The sequence below is a fragment of the Lonchura striata genome, chromosome 1 (genome assembly GCF_046129695.1).
Source record: "Lonchura striata isolate bLonStr1 chromosome 1, bLonStr1.mat, whole genome shotgun sequence".
NCBI lineage: Eukaryota > Metazoa > Chordata > Aves > Passeriformes > Estrildidae > Lonchura > Lonchura striata.
Genome location: NC_134603.1, coordinates 140,494,940 through 140,521,095, shown reverse-complemented (window position 1 = coordinate 140,521,095; position 26,156 = coordinate 140,494,940). Strand labels below are relative to the sequence as shown.

Genomic DNA, 26,156 nt, shown 5'->3' with positions numbered 1-26,156 from the left:
CCGCCGCGACCCGGACGCGGAAGCCCCGCGCCGCCGCCGCCGCCCTCCGGCCCGGTGCCGGGCGGGCAGCCCGACGCCCTCTTGGAGGGCGGGAGAGCTCAGGGCGGGTTCGTGGGTGGCTCTGAAGCCGAGGTCTGGGGACATGTGGCGGCGCCCCTGGCTGCCCGCCTGCCTGGCCTGGGGCTGCGTGGCCGCGCTGTGCGGCTCCCGCGGGCTCTGCCCGGCCCCGAACGCCTCCAGCCCCGCGCCGGGCCAGTGCCCGCGGCGCCGGGCGGCGGAGCTCTGCGCCTGGGCCCTGTCCTCCGACAGCCTCCTAGGTACGGCCTGCCCGGGCCCGGGCTCTGTACTGCTGTCCTGCCCTGTCCCGGGGCTCTGTATTCCTGTTCTGCCCTGGCCCGGGGCTCTGTACTGCTATTCTGCCCTGGCCCGGGCTCTGTACTGCTGTCCTGCCCGGGCCCGGGCTCTGTACTGCTGTCCTGCCCGGGCCCGGGCTCTGTAAACCTGTCCTGCCCTGTCCCGGGCTCTGTATTCCTGTTCTGCCCTATCCCGGGGCTCTGTACTGCTGTCCTGCCCTGGCCCGGGCTCTGTAAACCTGTCCTGCCCTGGCCCGGTCTCAGTACTGCTGTTCTGCCCTATCCCGGGGCCCAGTAAACCTGTCCTGCTCTGTCCCAGGCTCTGTACACCTGTCCTGTCCCAGGCTCTGTACTCCTGTCCTGCCCTGGCCCGGGCTCTGTACTGCTGTTCTGCCCTATCCCGGGGCTCTGTACTCCTGTCCTGCCCTATCCCAGGGTCTGTACTCCTGTCCTGCCCTGTCCCAGGCTCTGTAAACCTGTCCTGCCCTGTCCCAGGCTCTGTAAACCTGTCCTGCCCTGTCCCAGGCTCTGTATTCCTGTCCTGCCCTGTCCCAGGCTCTGTACACCTGTCCTGTCCCAGGCTCTGTATTCCTGTCCTGTCCCGGTGCTTTTGTTTGTTGGTTTGTGGCAGCTCCTAAAGCAGTAACTAAGCAAAACCTGGTACACACAGTCAAATAGAGCTTTAAAATGAAAACTAGATTGGTCAAAAGGAGGGGGTTTTTTGGTGTGGTTTTTTTTTTGTTTGTTGGTTTGGTTTTTTTTTGTTTGTTTGTTTGTTTGTTTGGTTGGTTTTTTTTGTTTTTGTTTTTTTTCCCCGAGTCCCAGTGTTAGTGCAGAGTCAATAACCTGACACATCTCTGGAAGTACACAAAACATTCTATCTCTCCTAGCTCTCGGGTATACAAAACTGCTTGTAATCATAGTGCTAATTGATATGATAACATTACAGAACTAATTTCATCAGGTGATAATATTGCTTGTGAGCATTAAGAAATAATACTGATAAATCTTGTGGCAGCTGGCTAGAACAGGATCTGCCATTAGAGGTAGTGAGAAACATGGCTAGCAGCAAGGCTCCAGAGATGCTAACTTAAAATATTTACAAAACTGACTATGAGTTACTGGGATTTTATAATTAACGTGGAATTGTACGATTCTTGCAAGCAAAAGTCCATAAAGATGGTAAAACACACCATTTTAAAACAATATTTGTCCTCTGTTACCATGGGAAAGGGCACAGAGTAGGTGTGAAGGAAGAATGAAGCGCAACTTCTGAGTACACATGTATGCTACAGCAAGAGCTACATCTTCTAACCCATTCATTCACTGTTTACATTACTCAGAAAAGACTTCATCTGTTCTCTTGGGTTGTGTGGTGATCATTGCTGCATATGGACTGTACACAGCAGTTACTGGTGCACAGTGACTTAAATTTGTTGCACTACATTGTTCAGCTGTGGGAAAAGCTGAACTTCTCTGTCTCCTGAAGATATCTTTTATGGTGTATATAATTGAGTGCAACATCAAACTGCCCTGAGACTGTTCCAGTCACAGTCTATTCAATCTATTGTTAAATATGATTTAGATTTTAAAACTAGAAAGCTGTGGTAGATTCTTTAACTGCGGAATTAAGAAATTTTCAGAAATTCCAAACAATAAAATACTAAATTTATTTGGGCTTGCTTTTCATGAAGGCTTAATATACATTGGTAAAATTGTAATATTACAAGTTTTAATTGTTTTTAAAACATTTTGGCTGGATTTAGGAGGAAACATATTAAGACTAATATGATTCATTGTTTTTTATATGGCATATCTTGTCTGTTTCATGTTTACAGATCCTTTTCCAGTTGATGTGATCCAAGAAAATTATGTCCGTAACGTGAGAAACTGCATTTTTTCGGTTGTCTACCCTACACCTTTTAAATCTAGAGTTCATCTTGTAGCTGTTTCAAAGGTTGGTTATTGTTTTTTATTCCTCTCTAATTAGTTGAAATTATTAATACATATACTGAAGTATATTTTAATATTCATATGCTATTTATCATGAAACATCTTCTCAAAAAATACTTTAAACAAACAGAGCATTTAAAACATATTTTGAGATGTCTTTTAATGATGGAATCTGTAGAGAAAACATGTGCATTACCACTGAAAATTTGATCATGTTCAAGTATTACTTTTTTCTCCAGGAAGTTCTTGAAAATATTTTGGATCTTGATATATCTGTCAAAGGATCATCTGATTTTCTGGAGTTCGTCAGTGGTGGGAAAGTGATATTTGGGTCTGTTCCACTGGCCCATAGGTATGGGGGTCACCAGGTAAGTATGGCACTCATTCTTCCAGGTGAAATTGTGTAGGTCTTTCCTTGTGAATTACACCTGGATAATACCTGTAAGTACATATGTCTGTGAGTACATGAATGCTTACTAACAGTTTGTTTGCAGACTTGTTCTTCATAACGGGCTGCAGGTGGAAAAGAACTATAATATCCTTCCACAGTACCCTGTTTACATGTTCTGCTTTTGTTTATGCCTGAAGCAAATTATGTTTTTAACTTTCATTAGCTGCTGAGTCTGCTTAGCACCCAGCAGCCTGGCCAATTATTAGTATCTAATACTAATAGCTCAGAGGAGTGGAGAAGGACAGAGCCTCACTGCAACACCATGATTACTAAGGTTCAGGTTTCATTGAAATGGATATGATTATTCATGGAGAAGAATGCTAGAATTTTATTTGTAATTTCCAATTTAAAAAACCAAAACAAGCCATGTGGGTTTAAAGGCTCATTATACAAAAAAGACAGGTCTGTAGCTGTATGTCATAGCTGGAAGGTAAAAAAAAAAAAAAAGATAATTACTGGTGTTAGTCTTTTCCTGTGGTTTTCTGATTCATTATTGGAGTGAATGTGGAAATACAGCTTTAGGGTTCAACATTTTAATGTGAGCAAATGTGTCTTTTGTGAGGACCTAGATTTAATCTGTATTGTTTCAAGTATAACTTCTATAAATGATAGAGGACAATAACTTGATTTTAATTTTTGTCAGTTTGGTAGCTGGGCAGGTCAGCTGGGAGATGGAAGAGCCCATTTGATCGGAGTATATACAAACAGGTGTGACTTTTTTTTAAGTATCTGATTGAACTCTGTGTTCAGTTTAGCAGATTCATGGTTAACCTGAGGTCTGTCATTACAAATGCCAATGGTATTTTTGCAGGCATGGTGAGAGGTGGGAGCTGCAGTTAAAAGGGTCAGGAAAGACTCCATACTCCAGGTAAGTTGCAGTTACTCTACGTACTCTAAAGCAGAATGTTTTCTATTTGAAATTTGCTTTGATTTTATGACCAATTCCTTATTTCTCTGTTCTCCATAGGAATGGTGATGGGAGAGCTGTGCTTCGCTCTTCTGTTCGAGAGTTTCTATGTAGTGAGGCCATGCACTATCTTGGAATTCCTACAAGCAGAGCTGCTAGGTATTTTTTTAAACTTTGTTCACAGTATACTTATTTACAGGTAATTCTGTGACTGAGTTTCACTGAACATCAATAAAGTAGGGCAGTTAGTTTCCAAGATGAAAGATCTATTAATATGTATGAAATCAGAACAAAATATATTCTCCACAGATTTTTGGATCAAACTTTCCAATAATAAACTCCAACAGTTAATTGCATCACATAGTTTGCTGGAATCTAGAAATACAACTTAACTTTAGTGTAGTAAAGACTCATTTCTGTAAAGTGAATTCAAATCCTAGAATCTAGACAACTAGGAAAATGTCAAAAGTGGCTATTTTTTTACTGAAATTTTTTAAGATTGTTGGGAAAAATTGTCATTCATATAAATAAACATTAATCTTGGAGGTAGAACTGAAGTAGGCAATCACTCTCCATTCTTTATCTATGCAAACACCTCTTGAGCAGAGAGAGAAAGAGTTCATAAAAAAAATTTGAAACTAATTCTGTGTGAAGCAAAGGAGACTAACACATTCATTTGGATGATTTTCTCAGAATCAAGTAATTGAATATTTTCAAATGATCATGTTTAAAATGCCAAGTTCATTTTGTGTTGTTCCAAGTAGTCTCAAGTCTATACTGCAGTGTTTCAGGCTTTAAAGAAAGCAAATGTTCTTCAGAAAAGGCCTGTACTCAGCTGCCACATGGCTAGGTGTCTGTATTTGCAAAGTGTCTGCAAATCTCTTTAGCATTAGTTCTAACTCATTTGCTCTGTTGAAGTGCAGTGTTTGTAAATGACATTTTTGATGGTTTATTCACTGACTTCATCTTGAGACTCTTTGCTGTTGGCTGTTAATGCAGAACTTTAAATCTGTCTGAATATCAGCAGGAAATCATTTGGCAGGTTAGAGCCTCTCTTTGCCGTCGTCTCAACAAATTGTTCATTGCAAAACAGTATGAAATTACCCCTTTACTGTGCACAAAATTCTACTGAGCACACAGTGTGCTTTAGCTCTCTGCTGGCAGATTGGTTAAATGCCTGGCTCTCTTAACTGTTGTACGAGGTCTGCAGAGTGTTCACAAGACTTAATTTGGAAAAACCCCAGCTGACAGCCATATTCTTCCCGATGGGGAGCTGTTGCACTGAGGCTGGTGGGATGCACTTAACAGAGGTCTTGTCAAGTCTTGTCAGAAGTGGGAGGAAAAACCGTATGGCTTATCCCAGAACACCCAGCAGGTTGGTTTGCTCTATTAATTTTAAGTACTGTGTTCCCAACGGGGTGTTACAGTTTATGACTGTACTGTCAGATACAGAACACTTCATACAGTACCATTTTACTCACATACTGAGGCTACCAGTGAGCAGTGTTACACATGAAGTCAAAAGAGTGAGCCAATATGCATAGTTTTCTGAGTGGCTTTACTTGCATAGCGTTTATTGTTCATGCAGAACAGCAGGCAGAGCACTGGAAGTGTAAAGTCAAGCTCTTTAAGTGAGAGCCAGGTAGGGAGGGATATCATCCATCCATCCATCCATCCATCCATCCATCCATCCATCCATCCATCCACCCACCCACCCACCCACCCACCCATCCATCCATCCATCCATCCATCCATCCATCCATCCATCCATCCATCCATCCATCCATCCACCCACCCACCCACCCACCCATCCATCCATCCATCCATCCATCCATCCATCCATCCATCCATCCATCCTTCTGTGAGTGCTGTTCCAGCTTCTTTGGTGTGGGTGCAATTTTGGTGCTCTGTTTCCTATATTCTGTGTACAGCTGGTCTGCTGCTGCCTTTTCTCCAGTAATGGCACTTACCAACTACAGGGACCATTGGAGAGGTACTTTTCTAGTGGGAATGTGTGTTTATGTGGCTGCTCAGCTACCTGGCCAGCCCTCAAATGTTGCATATCCATACTAACTAAATGTCAATGCCTCCATGGATTTTTTTATCTGCAATAGAAGTGTTGATATTCTGTAGGAATTTTGCAGAGAGCCTGCTAAGAGTTACACAGTAAAAAGGAAACACCCTTTCTTGCAGCGGTCTGTACAAAAGTAAAGTTCAGTTGCACAACTTTTGTGCCTTCTGTCCCTAGTGTTCTGCTGCACACACTATTTTGTAGGTGTCTGAGGTTCCATCTCTGTTTCTAATTTTTTTTTGTTTTCTCTTGAAGGATTAAGATTTTCTTCTTCCATCTCATTTACATCAGAGCTTTTTGTACTTAATCCTACAGACATACCAACTGGTTTCAAATGAGTATTTAAGAAAAAAACCCACCCTAATTCTACTTGTATCAGTACATCTACAATAAAAGGAGCAGATTGATTTCTGTATATTTTTCCTCTCTTGGAACAAGTCACTGCCTGTTCTTTGCAGTTAACCGAACATTCAGTTTGAATAGCTACTAGGTATCTTCAAAAATACTGAATACAATAATAATAATTTAGTTTCAAACCCACAGTTACTGTTGCAAGCAACTGCACTAGGTAAGACTTAATGCTATTTCTTTTCATAACCTTTTTGTACATATTTATGTTTATATGGATTTCCCACATTTTTGGTTCAACTGCATTCTTTCTAAGATCTCAATGCTCAAGTATGTAAAACCAGAATCTATTGTACTTCCAAAATTAAACTCTTGAGAATTAACACTGTGACTGTCTTCAGTCATATTTATGAATGGAACAATAGGTTTGTCTCTTGTTCTTTGCTGTGTATCTCAAAGAAAAATCTGGGTCTGTCTTCTCTGCTGTTTTCAACCACCTAGTAGCAGATATAAATAACTGCATTAAATATCAAATAGCATGCCACCCAACTATATTTTGCATCATGAAATCGTAATTTGGGTTGGAAGAGACTTTTACTGGTCTAGTCAAATTCCCCCCTCAATGAGCAAGGACATCACTAGATGAGGTTGTTCAAAGCGCCCTCCAACCTGACCCTGAATATTTCCATGGATGGAGCATCTACTGCCTTTCTGGGGCAACCTGATCAGTGTCTCACCACCCTCTGAGTAAAAAACTTCTTCCTAATACCTGAGCTAAATCTGCCCTCTTTCAGTTTACAGCCATTCCTCCTTGTCCTATTGCTAGAGGCCCTGGTGAAGGGTACCTGTCCAGCTGTCTTTGGGGACTGGAAGGTGCTGTAAGGTCTCCCCTTATTCCCCACAAACAGCCCCAGCTCTCAGTCATAGGAGAGGTGCTCCAGCTCTCTGGTAATTTCTGGACCCACTCCAATAGGTCTATGTCTCTCCTGAGTAGAAGAATATTTTCCAATTATCAACAAGCAAAGATAAAGAAGAATTGCACAAAATGAGCTAAATTAGCTTCCTGCTGGAGTCTTGAATAAGGAATCTTCTGTGCCTATTAAGGGGATAAGATCTCTTTCAGAATATGGCACGAAGCTGGATTGTCAGTGTAATCCCCATTGCTTTGGAGAGAAAACTTCCTACTTGTTAACCTTAGAGGAACATGATGCCCTTGTTTGTGAGGATTGATTTTTCCTGATACAACAGAAAATACAAGGAAATTACATATTTTATTTAAACAAATTAATGCAAGTTGTGAAATATTTTAAAGCAAGTTGTACTGAACTCTCACAAACCTCAATATGTGGATAAACATGAACATTTATAGGATGTATAGAATTTTAAGGCAAATGAAAGGAAGAGATTGGTTTTAAAAATCCAAGTACCAGTAGCAGTGATTGCTAAGGACCAAAGAGCTATCCCTGAAGTTTCTGACATATAAAGAGATGAAGTTTCTGACATGTAAAGGGAAGCCTGCATCTGATGCAACAATTTGGTTTCTAATTTCTCTCTCCTCAAAATTTCCATGTTGTCCCCAGGGAAACTGGGACTTAGTTGATGTTACAATCACACTAATCTGTCACTGAGGTTCCAAGTGAATGCACTGCTCTTTTTGAGAGCAGACATCTCCCCAAGAACAGTGAGGATAATGAAATTGGACAACACTATATTAAATACAAAATAAATGCATTTTGGTCATGAACCTTGTTAAGCCTCAGCATCTTCTTTGCCTGTGTCATTTGTAAATACAATCATTTGTAAAAATAGTCATTTGTAAAAACAATCTTTCTTCTTATGAATAAGATGAATTTATATAAAATATCACTTTGATCTTCATTATTAATTACTTTTGCTGAGGTAACTTTTAACATTCATTTCTTGTTTGCTACAGCTTAGTTGTAAGTGATGATGATGTGTGGAGAGATCAGTTTTACAATGGAAATATTAAGAAAGAAAGAGGTAATTAACATATTTTAAAATGTTACAATGTAACTTAATTCACCATGAAAAAATGTGTAATAAAAAGTAATAAATTGGCTTAATTTAATTTATTAAGATATGAAACCTCCCCTGAGAAAATCAATCTGAAACATATCTTGCTTGAAGAAATGAAGCCCTCTGAATAGGTCTTCTATAATTGTAGCATACATATTGAAAGAATATTATTTTGATTTTCATTTCCCATTACAAAAATGCTATTGAAAACTAGGGAACTTTTCTATTGTTTTGGTATCAATACCAGGATGGGTAGAATGCAACTGTGGCCATGTCATTGTAACATCATCTACACCTGCTCTGAAAAAGAGAGATGGCACAGAATGGGGAAAAATCTGTTTGTGCTCTTTCTTTGAGGCTGGCATTTCTGGAGTGATTCTAGTATTAATGCACTAACAGAATTTTGCCTGTGGTTGCTAGTATAGCAAATCAAGCTTTATCATTAAAATGCATGTGTAGTAAAATAATGTTATACATATTCATCTCTTATGTGTTAGGCATACTTACAAAAATACCATTTTAACTGTGCCTATATAACTCTGTGTCTATAGAAACAACACATGGTGGCTTTTCCTATGGAACTGTTTTATTTTGCTGGTTCTCTATTTACATTTAAACACACTTCTCTTTATATTTAAGGTGCAATAGTGCTACGACTTGCCAAATCATGGTTTCGTATAGGATCCTTGGAAATCTTAGCTCACTCTGGGGAACTGGACTTACTGAGGTTTGAATTGCATCTTCACAGTAACTGAAACAGTTTCCTCAACCATCACATTACATTAGAATTCATGTATACAGTTGGAATTTAGACATAAATTATTTAGCAAATAAGATTACATAATTTAGAAAGGTAACTTGCTATTTTTATACAAGCATACCAAAGATCTTACCTCACAAGGGTAAAGCCCTTGAGATGTTTCTAAAGGCCTAGATCTTACAAAATGAGGAAAGTTTTATACCTAAGTAGTTCTGGTAACTAAGCACTAGGGAGGAGTTGTTTGTTTTGGAAAGATTTGTAAGTTGAAATTCTAAGTTCCTACATTTCTCAGTTTTCTGTGACAGGTCCTGCAAATTTTAATGCATGTATCCCATTTCCCTAAGCCTGTCTCGTAGGAATGTGGGGAACTGTTTTGGGAATGGCCAGTTACTGTAGAAGTAACCTTACTCCATAAGAATTCAGTTATAACATTTTCTTTGTGAGAATTCTGATGTAGAGTGGTTATTCCCTGTAATCTTATACTGTTTTTTGGAAATACAAACTCTTTTTTTCCATAAAAAATGGATATTGCTGCATGCAGAGCCATGTCCTGGTGTGCTCTGGAGATTTAATGTGGAGATAATTTTAACTCTTTGTGGCAGTCTCCAGTCATATTTATGACTACAACCTTAGGTTTTATCTCTAAACATTTTGGAAGAGCTTACTCTAATATTCATTGGAATAAATAGGCTGAGTTTTTTAATAACTATTTGTGGCAAGCTGTAGATCAGCATTTTGCAGTTTGAAAACAAGAATGTTTAATTATCTCCATAAGTACCAGTTTAAAATAATTCGGTTTCTGCTGTTACAGAAAATTGCTAGACTTTATCATCCAGGAACATTTTCCATCAATAGCTGTGAATGATTCAAATAGATACCTGGTAAGTCTTTCTGAAGAGTAATTTTTATTTTCCATAAGTATGTGAACAAAAATTTGAAGTAAGCTTCCAGGTTTTATTAGCAGAAGTTTGTTAATTCTCTGCAGTAAAAATCTGCTTCTTGATTTTTTTTGTGTCTTCTCAAAGTCAAATATGAACATTTTTTACCAGTTTCCATTTTGGAAGTGTTTATCATGAAGCTTCCATTTTCTGTTGTATTTTGTTCCTTTACTGCTTAGGTTGTCAGTGAGCAGTGGTCATGTTGTGATGAAGTGTGCTTTTGCAGTATATGTATGTAGTATATATAGTATATTCTAGTATACTGCCTAGTATATGTAGTGCCTTTGTTTTTTGTTTGTTTTTTTAAATTTTACTTCTTAATTTCTTTAAGGGCATCTCTGTATACTTATTTAACAATAGTGTTTGCTGGGATAAGGTTATTATGCATTCACATAATGTAGAATGGGAATAACAAGGCCTGACAGACACGTACCTAAATTTGAAAAATAGAATGTATTACACATTTCTATAGTGAATAAAATGCTTAATGTATTTCAATATTTTTTATAGAGAGAACTTGAAGTAAAAGATGTTTTTGATTTTAGGAATTTTTCTCTACTGTCGTGTCAGAGACTGCAAATCTCATTTCCTTGTGGATGTCTGTGGGGTTTGCACATGGTAAGGTGCCAGATGGCACTGGCTTTAGGGGAGGGACACTTTACAGTAATGTACTTAAAAATGGCTTTTATTTGTCACCTTGGTGTTTCATTCTGCTGATGTCTTCAGCTACAGATTTATCTGTTATACAAGGGGCTTTTGTAACAGAGTTACACTGTGTGATCTCTCAGAGCACCACTGCGACAGGATGAGAATAGGGCAGCAAGAGTTCTCAGAGCTGCTGCAGCAGTGCAGTGTACAAAGTCAGGGTACTGATGCCATGTGTAAGTTTAACTGCTCTGAATTTGATCCATCCACATAAAGCCCTGGCCTGTTACAGTGCACAGGACATGGAGCTGTCCAGCTGTGCTGCAGATTTGTGGGATTAACCCCAAAACAGCATTGGGAGCCTGGGTGTGCTGCGGGACATGGGCTGGGTGTGTTTTCCAAAGTCTGATTCTTGAGAGCTCTCTAAATTCAGTGGACCTGTTCCACAGCAAATTGCCTAGAGCCTGGGATTCAGGTGGAGTTTTAACTTTTGTTTCTCCTTTCTGTTTAACTGTAGGTGTGTGCAATACAGATAACTTCAGTTTATTGTCCATAACAATAGATTATGGTCCATTTGGATTTATGGACTCCTATGACCCAGGTGAGTGTAGCATCTGTTTGGTAGTGGTGGTTTTTTTTTTTTTTTTTTTTTTTTTTTTTTTTTTTTGTTTTGTTTTGTTTTGTTTTGTTTTGTTTTACTTAAAATAATCTTTTTCTATTAAATTATATAGTTTCCATTGCATGAAAACTCCTTTCATTATTAACAGAAAAACCCTAAGTATGTGTATTGTTTGAAGAGCTTTAGGGAAAAAAAACTGCATTAGTGATGAGTTTTATGATACTACTATATAGGTTGCATTCAAGGACTAAAAGTCTTGTTAGTGAAATATTACTATTAAACCCATTTCCATGAGAATGTTTCCACTTGAATACCATCAATTCAATAGATACTACTACAGAAGCCTCGAAAATTAAAAATTGTGTATTGCTGGAAGCAGCCAAAAGCAGAAGTGGAATAGAGTAACCTTGAATGCATGAAAGCTCCAGTTTTATATTCATAGCAGCTAATTATATGTTGGAAGAGAAGAAATCAAACCTACACAATCATGGTAACTTTTGTTGGAAAATCTTAACTCAGTCAGTCTGGGATTGATAAATAGAGGTTCAGTATGTACATAAATGTGTATTCTTAAGACTATTGTTTATAGGTTGCAACTAAATAAACTTCAGAATCAGCAGAGGTTATCTTGCTATGTGTTTTCATGCCTGCAGCATCAAATTATGGAAAACTCAAGAGAATAAACGTCAAACAAAATGGGGCTTTTTTGCTCTTAGATCTTTCTTTATAGGGTGGGTTGACCCCAGCTGGCAATTAAGGATCCAGAAGCCACTTGTTCACTCCTCCCTGCTGTAGGCTGAGGGACGCAATTGGAAAAGCAAGGTTAAGGAAAAGCTTATGGGTCACGATAAAGACATTTGTGTAAATCAAGGGGAAAAAAATGGCAGGGGTGACCAGCAAGTGATGCAAAGACAATCACTCACCATATGTCACCACCAGACTGATGCCGAGTGAGTGCCCAACCAAGAACTGCCTTGGAAAAACTACCCCCAGATTTTATTGCTGATCATGATGTTATAGGTGTGGAATATCCCAGCTGAGCTCAGCTGTCCCAGCTGCATCCCCTCCTAGCCCACCCCAGCCTCATTTTCTGGGGTTACAGAATGAGAATTGAGCCCTTGATGCTGGGCCAGCCCTGCTGAACAATGTGTAGAACGTTGCTGTTCTGTCAGCACTGTTTTGGTCACAAGGCCAACACACGGTGCCAGACAGGCTGCTGTGAAGAGAGCTGAGTCTGTCCCAGCCAGCCAGTGCATCCTAGAGCCAGATGAGAGGTGTTAGAGTAGAAATTCAGACTGGAACCACTCACCAGATCTGACAGATGAGTTAGGAGTTTCCTCCTTAAAGCTCCATTTGCTGTCAGTGTCCTGTGAGGGCTGGGGTGATGCTGTGTGCATGGATCAGCTTATCTGGGTTTGATCTGAGTGAGGGGTTCCCACTGATCCCCTCAGAGACTGCTGCTCTAGACTTTTACTTCTGGATACTTGTAACTTGCATGACAGGTATTTGGTATCTCCCAGATAATGGATTTGAATACTGGAAAACATTAGGCCTAATTTTTATTTGAAGCTTGCTTGTCCAATTGAAACAAATTTGCTTAATTTGCCTATTGAATACATGTTTACTGTACATGTAAATGCATGTTTACTATATATGTGACTTTCCCATAAATACTTAAATTGTGAATCTAGTTGGACATTTGTTTGCTTAATCTATGTGCAAAATAGTAGCACTAGATGTAGTAAAAATACTGGGTTCAAGTGTAAAAGACTGTTTTTAATGGTTTTTTTCTCTGTAACCAACTGAATTTACCTTGTATCTTCAGGTAGGAAAATGTCACTTGTAACACATGGGAACTTTTGTGTGAAGGATGTATTCCTTAGATTTTGCAAATAATAGATCTTGAGTTAACTCACTTTAAATAAGTATTCTTGTGATCTGATTTTAAATATTTAGTAGGTTTAGGTTTATAGGTCTATAAGTTTGCTGTGTAAGTATAAAAATGAATGTATTTCAATATTTTAACATTGATTGTTTATTTTAATTACTCTGTTATGGAAAAGTAATTTTTTGTTTGAAACAGATTTTGTTCCAAACACATCTGATGATGAAAGGAGGTATAAAATAGGAAATCAGGCAAGTGTTGGGCTGTTTAATCTGAGCAAGCTGTTACAAGCTCTAAAACCTTTATTGGATCCCAGGCAAAAGCAGCTGTAAGTAATCCTTAAAATATCATAATGGGAGCTAGTGAGATGGGAGACACTGTAATCACCATATGCTTAGGAAAGAAAGGGATTTGCTTTTAAAATATTCCATTTTTTTTTTAAATGGACATTGATTCTGGATTAATTATTGACCAGAATAAGATTGGAGGATGGGGAGAAAAGTTTTCTTTGGTCAGAAATAGTATTAAAATAGGACCGCAGGGAGGTATTAGATGTTGTGTCATCCTTTCTCCTTTCATTAAGGTAGGACCTTTGCCCATAGTTTTCTGTTCTAAGTTTGCCTAGCTTGTTTTGTAAGACACATACTTAGGAAGACCATGAATCCTCCTGAAGTAATGAAGTAGTATTTTAATAGCCTCTTGTAAGGTTTCTTACATGAAGAATAGATCCCAGATGATTCAGAATATCAATGTTTCTGAGAAAGCAGGCAGAAGTTTTTGTTGTTTAGTGTACAGCAGTATTATACTTGCAACAGCATTTTAGTTCCTTAGAACTTGACATTTCTTCTGTTTTGCAGAGCTTCCCAAATTTTGGAGGGGTATGGTGAGCACTATCACAGTCGGTATGCACTTTCAGAACTGAAACCTTCTAGTCACAATACTATAAAATATGTAATGTTCACAACTTCCATACTTTCTTATTATTTTCAGTTTCACAGAACTATTCAAAAGAAAATTGGGTCTTCTTGGGGAGAATGAGAATGATAACTATTTGATTGCTTTCCTCTTAAAAGTGAGTTTACTTTGCTAATTTTCTTGGTAGATATCTGAACTGGTACTCCTCATTGAAAAGCACTCAAAGAAGTATCTTTATTCACTAGATTATGGAAGATACAAAGGCTGATTTTACAATGACATTCCGAGAGCTGAGTGAAATTACTGCAGACCAGTTAAAGGAACTCCATATTCCTGAGGTATAAATACAAGCATTCAATCCTAGGAATACTTAATATAAAAAGAGTAAATCAAGTTGGACATAACTCTGATATAGTAGAGGCTATCTTAAGCTATGATTCATCTGGGAAATATGTTCTTGTGTTGTTATTAAGGGACAGAGGGACTAATACACCTGTGTCAGGCTACCACCCCTTGTTAAGCTTTTTTCTGGTAATGATGGATATGTTAATGAAAAGTGCTAATGAAAGGTGCATTCATGAAAAATGCTGAAGTCAGATTTTCAGCCTTTGGTACAGGTCCAATAGGAGTAGTCGTAAATACTCATACACAGCTAGGAATGTGATTTTTGTCACATTTAACAGGGGTCTGCTACAAAGAATTTTCTTCCCCTTCATCTCCCTGTTATTTGTTGCTTTGTTTAAGAATACCTTTTCTCCAACAAGTGAAGTTGCACAGGGCTCATGAGGAAAATTTCAGCCTCAGGTCAACCAGACTGCTCCTGACCTGGGCTTACCAGATGGCCTAAACCTCTGCTCTCAGGCATATCTGCTTATCTTGGTATCTAATGATAAGTGAGATTCCATCTCAACATAAACTCCTGCTCGAACGCTTTGCCCAGAGTGGCCTCTTCTCTTCCTTGAGCAAGAGATTGGTTTTAAATGAAACTTAATGAAACTTATGAATACATTTTGCTATTGTGTCCTGCTCAGCCTGCTGTCTTATCCTGTGTTGCTGCTAACTTAGCCTAAATTTACTCTTCAGGACCAAGTATAACCATATATAAAACACATGAAAGTATTTAATTTTTTTACCTGGATGTAGTGCAATCTTTGAAAGTGGAAATATAGTTGAAATATTTGAACAGGACTGAGATGCTAGGCAAGTCATAATTGAATAAAAAAGCAAAAGGGAAATTCTGAAAAGGAAGCTTGTAATCTGCTTCTGAAAAGGAATCAAATCTGGAAAAAAATAACCATTTTGAGAGAGCCAAAATGATTTTTTTTCCTTTTATTCTTGAATACAGTGCCTTTTTGTTCATTTTTCCTGGGAAACTTCATTGCCTTCCCCAAACACCTGATTTATGTCTGATTTTGAAGCCAATTTAAATGAGAGCAGGTGGACTTAGGAGGGTGTGTTGAGGCAGCAGGATGACAATGTAAAGCACAGAATGAAAATGAGGAGTTGATGGTTCTTTTTCCAAGTATAATTAAGTGGTTTTGAGCAAATTTTCTGGTTTTCCTTGTTTTCTTGTGTTAAGCAAGAGGTCTTTTTCTATGACTTTTCCATAAACTTGAAGGCATTAAGAATTTAAAAGTTTAGATGCTCTAGAGGTAAGCAACAAAAAACCCAGGAGTTGTGGCCTTGGAATTTATTGTTTGCACAGGAGGGTGATAAAAGGATGGGTATATTTGTAAGAGAAGGTATTTTTGTCATAGAACCCAAGGCATTTTTCCATTTATGTCAACTCCATCTTCCCATCTTTGAAGGTGTTGGCTGAGGAACCAGCAGTTGTGGTGTAACTGTGATCCTGCTGCTACACCAAGGGTCATTTCCAGCCTTCACTTGGTAGCAACCTGATCTTTTTTTTGCCCACATAATGCAATTATTGAGCCCACAAATTCTGAGTTCCAAAACTGATGTGGAAAAACAAGTACAATTTTATGCTGGTAAAAAGTTTTCAGTGTTTTAAAGAATTTCAATTTTAAAGTAATTTCACCTCTGTTTATTTGCACACCAATACTTTTATGCGTAAGTTTCCTTATTGATTTGTACATCATATAAGATTTTTTCTGCTGCATACCAAAAATGACCTAAAAATGCCAGAATCCTTTGGGAACAATGCAGGAGTCCTTATATTTAGTATTAACTGAAAACATTCTGAAATTCCTCCTAAAGCAGCCTAACTCTATACATCTTTGAACAAATGCATGATTCTCATACTCACCTGTTATCCACCTCCCTGATTCCCAGCTCTTAGTTATTTCTGTGCTCATTTTTAGGATCAAATATAGTTTTCATATATTTTTTACTCTTATTCCTCAAAAAAACCCCAAAAACCAAAACAACAACAACAAAAAAAAACAACAAAAAAAACCACACACACAAAAAAAACCCCAACGAAACAGATGGGATCAAAACATTTTCTTCTTGCTTTAATTTCCCTTACCTTTTTTTTCTCAAATATGTGCTGTTTACCTCCTTTTATCTATGTCCATTTCTTCCTAATCTGTTCTTTCTCTGAAGTTCATTTTTTTGTCTGTGAGCATTGGCTGCTTTCAGCTGAGGAATATGAAGCAGCTGTTAGCTCAGTGTATTCAGCCAGGGAAGCCTGGTTTGTGTTTGCTGTCCATCACTGGAAGCAGTAGCCCCAAGCTCTGATTTCTTGCTGTCAGCATTTTCCAAGTTCTGTCTCCTCTCCTGCTGTCTCTATTCTCCTCAGTTTTCAGCTATCTCTGTAGACTTTAGTTTCCCTTTTCTTCACCTTTTCTTTATTTATATCTTTTGCTTATTGCACCATTTTTGATGAAAAAAGCCTCTGAATATATCTGATCCATGTACAAGTCTCAGTAGAGAGTGAAACCTGTAATTATGTGGCTTAAAAATCCTATATGTAAGACAATAAGCCAAGGAAAAACAGGGGTGAAGTGCTAGAGGTGTTTAGGTAAAATTTTTGAAAACAGAGATGGATTCATGTGGCTGTATCATGCTAGCAAAAACAAATAATTTTAATACAGAGGAAAAGATACCAGTAGAATGTTTAGGGAGAAGATTCTTTGGAGGGTTATCATACATTTGCCTTTTAAATTTTTTTATTGTTCATTGTCCTGGTTTCATCTGGGATAGAATTAATTTTCTTCCTAGTAGCTGGTACAGTGCCATGTTTTGGATTTAGGTTGTGAATAATGCTGAAAAGACACTGAAGGTTTAGTTGTTGCTGAGCAGGGCTTACACTAACTCAAGGACTTTTCAGCTTCTCATGGTGCCCTGCCAGCAAGGAGGCTGGGGGTAGACAAGAAGCTGGGAGGGGACAGAGCCAGGACAGCTGACCCAAAGTGCCAGAGGGATATCCCACAGCACTTGGTGCCATGCTCAGCAAATAAACTAGGGGAGAGCTCCGGGGGATAATACCCTGCTTGGAAACTGCCTGGGCATAGTTTGGTGAGCACTTGGGGTTTTATTTCTCTCTCCTTTTGATATTTTCCTTTTCACTGCTATTATTATTTTTATTATTAAATTATTTCAATTATTAAACTGATCTTAACTCATGAGTTTTCTTACTTTTAACCTTATTTTAAACCCCAGTTGAGGAGGAGCATGAGCAAGTGATTATGTGAGGCTTAGTTGCCAGCTGGGGTTAAAATGCAGTATTTGTTGCTTACTTTGGTTTTTGCTTAACAGCTTAAAACATTATCTGTCAATAATTGTTTCTTTCTCTTTAGGAATTCTGGGCTCTCCAGGATCTGGGTAAACACAAATTATTTTCAGAATGGGTTACTATGTACCTCCTTAGATTAAACAGGTAAATCTGATTACAGTTTAAAGTGTGCATTTGCCAGAACCAGGAAACTTTAGTCTGCAGTGATTTTGCATAGTCTTTAATGGGTCTAATAAACTGGCCCAAGCATGGTTTCATATGACTTTTTTGTTTTCTTGGTTCTTCATTGTGCTGGATTCAACAATAATTGCTGTTGTAGTTCTGTTTTGACACTCAGGTACACAAAAATGACATGGTAGCTAGGAGTAATTTCTATTCTTCATCTTTCATTGAGCATCTGATCCATTTTCTTTGGTTAACAGTTTTTCTTAAAATACCAATCCTACAGATTCAGTCCAAGAATCACACACAGGCTTTGCAAGTATATAGGAATGAATAGTGTTTGATTACTGATATTTATTTATTTATTTATTTATTTATTTATTTATTATATAATAACATTGCTTTATGGTGTCAGGGGATGGAAGCTGAACAGTTGCAAATTCACAGATTGTGTTTGGAAACCATTGTGTTTGCATAGATAGGAATGCACGGGATTCTTTTGTGTTAAATCAATAAAGAATCTAACATTTTTTTCTTTGTTATATATGTATGCATGGCTAATAGTACTAAAAATAAATACATATCAGATACTTGGAAATTTTATTCAGTAAATAAAATTCTTAAGGGAAAAAAGCAATACAAGGCACAAAACCTACAAGAAAGTGTGCAGTTTTTTCCAAGTCTAATCATTCATAGAGATTCACACCAGCTTCTGCCAAACACAAAAGCAGAGCACTTAAAGATTTTAATGGAAGTCAAATAAGATATTTCTAAAAATATATCAGCTTAATCCTCACTAGCTAAAGTGCTTTCTGTTTTTCTTCTTTTTGTTTATTTTTCATGTGTAGTTACAATGGTGACTCAGATGCCAAAAGAAGAATAAGAATGGCAAGTGAGTAAAACAATCCAAAGGAATCATATGCTTGCAGATGGCAAATATCTATTTACATACCTTTCTTTAGTGTTAGATATTTTTCTTTTTGGGTAGAACTAAAGTACAGTATTTTTCTGAAGAGGAGAAGCTCCCATTATGCTGCTGCAAATCTTGTCACACTATACATTCATTCAGTCTGTCTCTGCCCTTTCTACATTCTACAAAGAATTCATATTTCTGATAGAGACACACTTTTTCTTTCTGTCATCCAGAGGAAAAACTTGTGAAAAGACTATCTGGTAATAGAAAGCAAAGGAAGGTGCTTTGATTCTCCAAGTTTTTCTAAACACAAAATGGCAAAGGTACTGCTGTTAGGTATCACAGCAGAAACAATGGATATGAAACTCCAGTAATTGTTCAGCAGGAGATATTTTTGATCTGCAGTAAGCTGTGGTAAATTCGTGAAATTTGCTTATAAGAAAAAATGAGCAACTGAAAATCAATGACCAAAAGGGAATAAAGAAACCACAAGATCTAATCAAACTCTGCACATGAGGCTTCACTGTTACACTGCCTTACAGGGTGCTTCCTGCAAAGCAGGATGGAAATGGCTGCACTGTTCTGTTAGATATTGATTGGCCACTTTCTTCTAAAGCTCCAATCAATTTAGGAAAATGGCAGGAGCTGGCACTGACTTTCAGTAATGAGGCAGTAAAACTACAGAGGGCACAGTTTATGGTTCCAGGTTTGCATCCCCATTTTTAACAAAGTCTCTATCCTTTTTAAAGAACACTTCTTAAAATTCTATATGCATTTTAGAAAGTTAATATGAAAAGAGCTACCAAGAAGAAATATTTGTTTTTTGATAGGGTTAAGAAACTTCATCTGTGAGTTTCTGAGGCACTTCGCTCAATTATTGTTTTTAAGTTTCAAGCTTCTGTTTTCCTCAGCTAAAATTGAATGCTGAAAACTCTCTAAACACAGTTCTTATGCTTTTGTATCTTTTAAATCTGCTTTTAGAGAAAATCCTGACATCCTGAGGTTTTATTCGAAATCAGAAAGGATCCTAATTTGTCAATGGTTTTCTGCAAACCATCATTATTTTTTTCTTGATGCACCTCAGAGGACCTCATAAGTACACGAGACAGATGAAACATGGAAAAGGTTTTGCCTCCAAAATCACAGTTGTGCTAGTGGTCTTAGTTTTGGTAGCAGTCAAAGCTTGATCTGCAAAGGTTCACAGTTCAGTTAGTTTTCTTCCATATAATCAACCATCACTCTCTAATTATACTGCAGAGCTGCAAAAATTTATAATAGGCTACTGATGTTAGTTTGTTCTTGTTTTATTTAAAATCAACAACCTTTGTTGGACCTTTGCTAGCTGCTCCATATTACAGGATGACAGAATTTTCTTACAGAGGTTTTGGGATTTCTTTTGTTCTTTTTTGTATTTTTATGTCCATGGATTTAAATAGATTGCTTAGATGCCCCTGTGGTCTCTTTAAAAATTATTTCAGTTTTTGTTTTGTTTTTTTGTTTGAGCATTTGCTTGTAACGGTTGTCCTTGTCAGCACAACTTCAGAAGAAATCTGGTTCAATTCAGTCAACTCTGCATTTTTACCCAGCATTTCACGTTGAAGACAAATCTGTCCTGGCTCCTCAGATTCTCAGCTGGGTTTGGAAGTTCCAGTAAATTGTGTATTGCTGTCTTTGACTGACCTTGAATATATTGGCAGTAACACCTCATTATTCATCACCCTTCCCTAATTGTTAATAAGTGTCATAAAAAAATCTAATTTCTTGAAGTATGTTAACTTGAATCATTTGAAGTCATCACTTATTCATTTTTTTTTTATCCCTTTATTGAATTTTCAGTTCTTAGTAGTGTTTCATCTTGCACTACCTAAACTTAGTTCTTCTGGAGTTTATCAAAAAGTTTTGACAGACCAAGTCTAAAATTGTATTTCTTTACAAAAGCAGCATGTAAAAAAAGTCAACCAGATCATGCTTATAAGGGCACAAAAATTCTTTTGCTTTATCCTTTTCTTACCTGGCTTGTGTTACTCTTTAATAATTATCTTGTCACTTGTGTTAAATACTGATATTTTTAAAACCACTGTGAAACTTGTCAAATTGCAATTGTTAAGAATTTATTTCTGGGACAAATATTCTCCTGCTAAAATGACTCACAGCTCTAACGTGAATTACCATTTTTTGAATGAGTCATATATTAACTTTTTCACCTTTTGAAATGTTTTTTAAATAGTTATCATGCTTTACTATTGATAACTCATTTATTGGATTAAATCAAATACTTGGCTAGAGCAAATTGTTTTGCCAAGTGGAAATGCACTGGTTTTTAGCAGTTAGGGCAGAGTGTTGTTATGCCTGTGTTGAGGTTATCAGGATTCCCAGTAGACAGTTGTATTTGTTGGCTTTTTTAATACATGTAAGTACATACTGGACAGTGGAGATGTGAAAAAGAAGAATGTCTGTGGCCCCGTCTAATACATTATTTGTAAATAAAATAATAAATAATTGACTAAAGGAATTGAGTAGAGGGAAGTTTGAGATGGTAATTTTGATGATTCCTCTGTTTTTTTCAATACCCTCTTTCAAATATGCTGTAAGAGTGTTTATAAGAATATTTTATAAAGGTCTAAGGATTTTTAAAAATAAATATATAAACCTAACATTTATGAATATAAAACTTGCTGGGACATCAGTGGGAAGGGAAGGAGATTAAGTTTGTGTATGTCCATAAATCACAGACTTTTGGTTTCAAGTGCATGAGTGAAACACCTTTGGTATCTCTAATACCTTAATGTAATAAATGCTAACTGAATTGGGGAAAACAAATTAAAACTTCAAAGCAGGCTTGAAGTGTTACAGTCATTCTGTAACATTGTTTTGATCATTAGGAAAAACTTACTGAAGTAGAATTCTATGCCTTTAATTGCAGAACAAAACTAAGAATTTAATTTATATAATCTGCTAAAAAATTGATAATTAGAGCCATGTGTGCTGATATGAATTGTTCCTGGCATACAGTTTGACAAAACTCCTTTTTGAAGTTGTTAGTGGCTCTGCTGTAGGATATATACTGGTTTACTAATTCAGCAGTTTTCATTTTCCAGTGTTGCTACATTCTCTCTTCTGCTCATTAGATAAAAGCAGCCTGAAAGAAGGCAGGAAACAGTGCAGTTGTCATAATGTTTCCAAAAGGATACAACAAACAGTTGTAGAAAAAACTGAGGAACCACTGCCTACCCCCAGCCAGGAGATTAAATTTTAAAAAGCAGTTTCTAAAAAATACACCTGAAATATAACATAAAAGGCTTTTATGGCTAAACTTTTGTTACATGACATAGAAGGAGTATCTATATACATATACTTTAAAGGATATAATAGTAATTACTTTTTAAATTAAATAATACAATATTCATTTTTGTGATCTCCAGGAAGGTATTGACAACAGTGAAATGTTTTCCATAAACACAGCAGGAATCTAGGCCATGGTAAACTCATAGCACTTGAAAAGCCTGCTGGTGTTCCTGACAGGAAATCCTTCCTCTATCAATGTCGTGTTCTGTGCTACTCTAATTTCTGTTTGTCACTTTGGCACTAGTGATAGTGTAAGTTTAAAAAATCCTTTAGCAACTCATAGAATTAAGTAGATTGATTAATTCATTTTCCTTTTTATGCATTTTTTCTTGATCTGCAAATTTAAATCTTCTTGAAGATTTCAGTGACATGTTTCAGTGACTGTTTTCCTTTTGTTGAATATGTCTAACTAAATTTAACATGATTTGCTCTTGGTTTCAGCTGTTAATCCTAGATACATACTTAGGAATTGGATGGCAGAATCAGCAGTGCAAAAAGCTAATTTGAATGATTTCTCAGAGGTAAAATGAGCTTTTTTTTCTTGACAGATTTAATAATAACTGGCATAACAGCTAATGAAACAATTTTTACATGTACACTTGAACTGTACTACTTTTTGACCGAAATTGTACTATATAACACAAACTGCTATTTAAAATACTAACAAAATTATTAATAGTACTAATTATAAATAGTAGTGACTGTATTAATAGTAGTATTAATAATAGTAAGCAATTCATGTGATAGTTTCTGGAGCCAGGAGGGTGCATAAAGTGGAAAAAACTTTCCTTGTTTACGAGAAAACATTTGGTATAAAAGCTTACCCACTTTTAATTGCTTCCAGGTTGAGCTCCTAGAGCAGGTTTTACAGCACCCCTTTGAGAGGCAGGAGGCTGCAGAGAGAGCAGGGTACTCCCTGCGCCCCCCGGCCTGGGCCAGGCATCTCAGAGTCAGCTGCTCATCCTGAGCGAAATTCAAACAAGCAAGCAGAATGATCGAGGTCAAAGTTCAAGCCTTCAAATTGGGCTCATGGATCAAACCACAGGAACTTCTCTCCCTTAGACTTTGTGGACTGGAATCTGCTACTGTTCTTGACAAATTTATGAAGTCTCAAGATTAAAGTGCATCACTAGGTATGGGTGCATCAGCAGATTATACTGCCATTGACAACTCTGCCTCTCACATTCAACTGTGCGTTACTTTGAGTCCCAGTATTTAAGTTCTGCCAGACTGTAACATTTAACCTCTCAAAATTAATGGCTGATCAGGTGGGTTTTAATAGCTTTTAGTGACTGATCAATTTAAAATCCATGTAAGCTAGTTTTAATAATGCTGTATTTTGATGATTTTTCCTCTTGCTGTTACACTTTTCAAATATAGGTGTGTTCTCCAGACATAAATGTTCTTAAATCTTGCAGACCTGGCACAAAGCATCATCTCAGACCTTGACACCTTTTCTCATTCTGATTATGTTTTGTCCCATTAAACTGACAAAAGGTTTAAAGGAAATTCAGTTAAATAGTTAGCAAAGATATCTGTCTTGGGAAAGATAAAAGATGTCTGTCTTACTCCAGGGTAAGTTTTGGTGTCTTTGCTGGTGTCAGGTACCTATCCAGAGGACCACTGCTCCTTCAAAGTAGTAGAAAGATTATTGGTTCATAGATGTGAAGTCTCAGGAAAAATTAACTGGAAAAGGACGGTGTTGGAAGCATCTCAGCTGAAACTGCTTCCATTTCAGGTATGGAGGAAGGTTGAAAAGGACATGCTGCAATTTCAGGTATTTTCATGCTAAAATACTGTAAGGTCTAGTGATGTATAGACCATTTAGAAGGCAATAGTTTGGTAGAGGTAGGATTAATTTCTTTTTACAAACGCTTTGAATTATTGCATTGGTGTGGGAACTCAAAATGTCTCTCAGACATTTTTAGAGGTTCCAGGCCTTGGTCAGAAGCATTCTAGACCCTGGCAGACAACTGAAAAACAGCTGTGATTTTGAGTTTGAGCCATGGAATGAATTACCAATTTTGGAGGTGGAACAAGCAATCACAAAAGGTTAGATAGTATAGTAAAAGTAGTTACAAAGTAGAGGGGAATTTTTTTTAGTATTGTACAGGGGGGGTTTTAACACATGTACAGGGGGGTTTTCACTTTGTACATGGGGGTCAGAAGTTCTAAGATGGAGGAAAGTGGGCTGATCCTGTTCTTCCTCCTTCTTCCTTGCCTCCATGTTCTTGGTGATGTTGGCACTCACAGATTGGTTTAGAGTAGAAAAACACTTGGCAACGTAGGTAGTAGGTATTGGGGAATAATTGTAAACATGTTATATGTAATATATCATATAAAAGATAGCAGCAGCCCTGGGCGGGGAGAGAGACGAAGAAGACAGCAGATAGAGAGGATGTCAGGGTGTGTGTGTGCCTCTACCCAGGCCACTGATCAAATAGCTGCAGTCCAAGAACATAATCTGTTAGATAACGAGCAATAAACTGCCTTGAGACCGAACAGCAAGAGCCTGTGGAGTTTTTCTTTGGAAGCACGGGTTGGAGGAGGAATTTCACCACCACATGAGATCCCAGAGCAAGGCCGGGGTTCTCACACATTGGAACATCTTTTTGTATTTTACAGCATATTTTGGTGCCAGATCAAGCCAGATAATTGTGTATCAACAAGAGACAGCTTTTTTCTTTGAATGGAGTTTAAATGCTGCATTTTAAAAATTCCATGGGACATGTACCTACACAAAATAGTTGATAGAGGTCTAATCATCACAGCATTTTACTTGATTTGTGGAGTTTTCTGTAGGCTTTGATTTTTTTTGTTTTGAAGAAAGTTCAAATTCTTTTGTGTAAGATTAAGTGCATGAATTATGATCGACTGCAGATGTAAAATGTATTAAAATTGATTTTTTTTGTGTTGTAACAAAAGAGAAGGGAGGAAATAGGATGGGAGGCTGAGCATTCTGGTGAGAAGAGTGAATGCTAGAAAAGCCATTCTAAAAGTTTCAGTGTTTTGTGACCTTACTGTGCAACATTTTTCCAAGGACATGTTCTGCTTTATTTTGATGCTGGATGTATATTTCATAAAATTAATTTGATTTAAAAATAGTTGACTTGCAGACAGCTTTTGACACCTAAGTATGACAAATATGTGCACTCTTAATACCTAGTCAGAAAATGACACCTAGCTCTTCAATGATTCTGCATAATGCTTCCTTCAGTTATATATGGAAAGGGATTGGGAAACAGTAATCCTTCCCTCATTTAAATTTTTTTTTAGCTCCTATTTTTAACCCTCTTAGGTTGTTGGTATTTTTCCCCCTCCACATTGAACTGAAGCTTGCACTGGTCTTGAGGCATTTTTCAGTTTGGCAGTTTGAAGGTGCTTAGATACCTTTTGAATGTCCCAGCATGTCAATTCAAGACTTCCAGGTGACACTTTTGTTAGTGGTGGGCATAGTTCTCTTGGTGAGAGCTTTTTGCTCAGTTCAGCTGAAAGCAAGAAGTTGGCATAGCATTGTGGGCAGTAATTAGAGAGGATGATCTTTCCTTCTGTAAGATATATAACTCAATCCAAGAAGTTATTTCCAAATTATCACAAGCAATGGGGAAAACTTGTATTGAAATAATAAGGGAACTTTGGGCAAGGTACATTTAGGAGATGGGATAGAGGGGTGAACCTGGGCACCACTCTTTCAGGGGAAAGAAAACAGTGGAGCTCTGGTCTGGGTTTCCAGCTCCACTCCCTTCGAAGGGGAACCCCCCCACAGCAAAGAGGAAAGCTCTCTTACAAAGGGAGGTCCTCCAACGGAGGGGCCCCTCCAGCAATCCCTCCCATCAGAGGGGGGGGGGGGCCAGAAGAAGGACTGAGGGATTAATCCAACCTCTCCTCCCCCCCAATAGGGTCTGGCTCACTGCAGGATGGTGCAGGGCCATTGGGGGAGGGGTGAGGCTGGCAGGAAAACTTGGGGTGAAAGAGAAGGATCAAGGTGGGAAAAGGGGATCCCTGTAGTGTGGCCAGCGCCATCTTGGGAGGGGGGGCTGGGTGCACTGCATCTCGCCCAAGGAGGCACGGCCAATGCCGCCCCTAAGGGAGGATAACAGTGTCCGGCAGGGCGCTTGGGGTGGCTTGGCTGCTGCCATCCCCAAGGGAGAAGGTTT

General features: G+C 37.9%; 1 protein-coding gene across 1 annotated transcript; it reads left to right on the top strand.

The window, feature by feature from the left end:
- The first annotated feature begins 45 nt into the window (after nucleotides 1–45).
- Nucleotides 46–24,501, top strand: LOC110471993 (protein nucleotidyltransferase YdiU). Its single transcript, XM_021533145.3, has 19 exons — nucleotides 46–317; nucleotides 2,192–2,310; nucleotides 2,546–2,674; nucleotides 3,401–3,465; nucleotides 3,569–3,625; nucleotides 3,725–3,823; nucleotides 8,017–8,084; nucleotides 8,760–8,847; nucleotides 9,692–9,761; nucleotides 10,364–10,436; nucleotides 10,981–11,064; nucleotides 13,166–13,295; nucleotides 13,825–13,869; nucleotides 13,958–14,039; nucleotides 14,128–14,220; nucleotides 17,644–17,723; nucleotides 18,590–18,633; nucleotides 22,441–22,520; nucleotides 22,844–24,501. The coding sequence occupies exons 1-19, from the start codon at nucleotides 143–145 to the stop codon at nucleotides 22,964–22,966; spliced, it is 1,704 nt and encodes a 567-aa protein (XP_021388820.2). The 5' UTR covers nucleotides 46–142; the 3' UTR covers nucleotides 22,967–24,501.
- The last annotated feature ends 1,655 nt before the right edge of the window (nucleotides 24,502–26,156 follow it).

What these genes read in the sequence shown, in the direction of transcription:
- LOC110471993 (XM_021533145.3), top strand. Translation starts at nt 143, where the DNA reads ATGTGGCGGCGCCCCTGGCTGCCCGCCTGCCTGGCCTGGGGCTGCGTG. An exon ending in GGGGAACTGGACTTACTGAG is followed by an intron (nt 8,848 to 9,691) that starts GTTTGAATTGCA and finishes CTGCTGTTACAG; the next exon opens with AAAATTGCTAGACTTTATCA. An exon ending in ATGATTCAAATAGATACCTG is followed by an intron (nt 9,762 to 10,363) that starts GTAAGTCTTTCT and finishes TTTTGATTTTAG; the next exon opens with GAATTTTTCTCTACTGTCGT.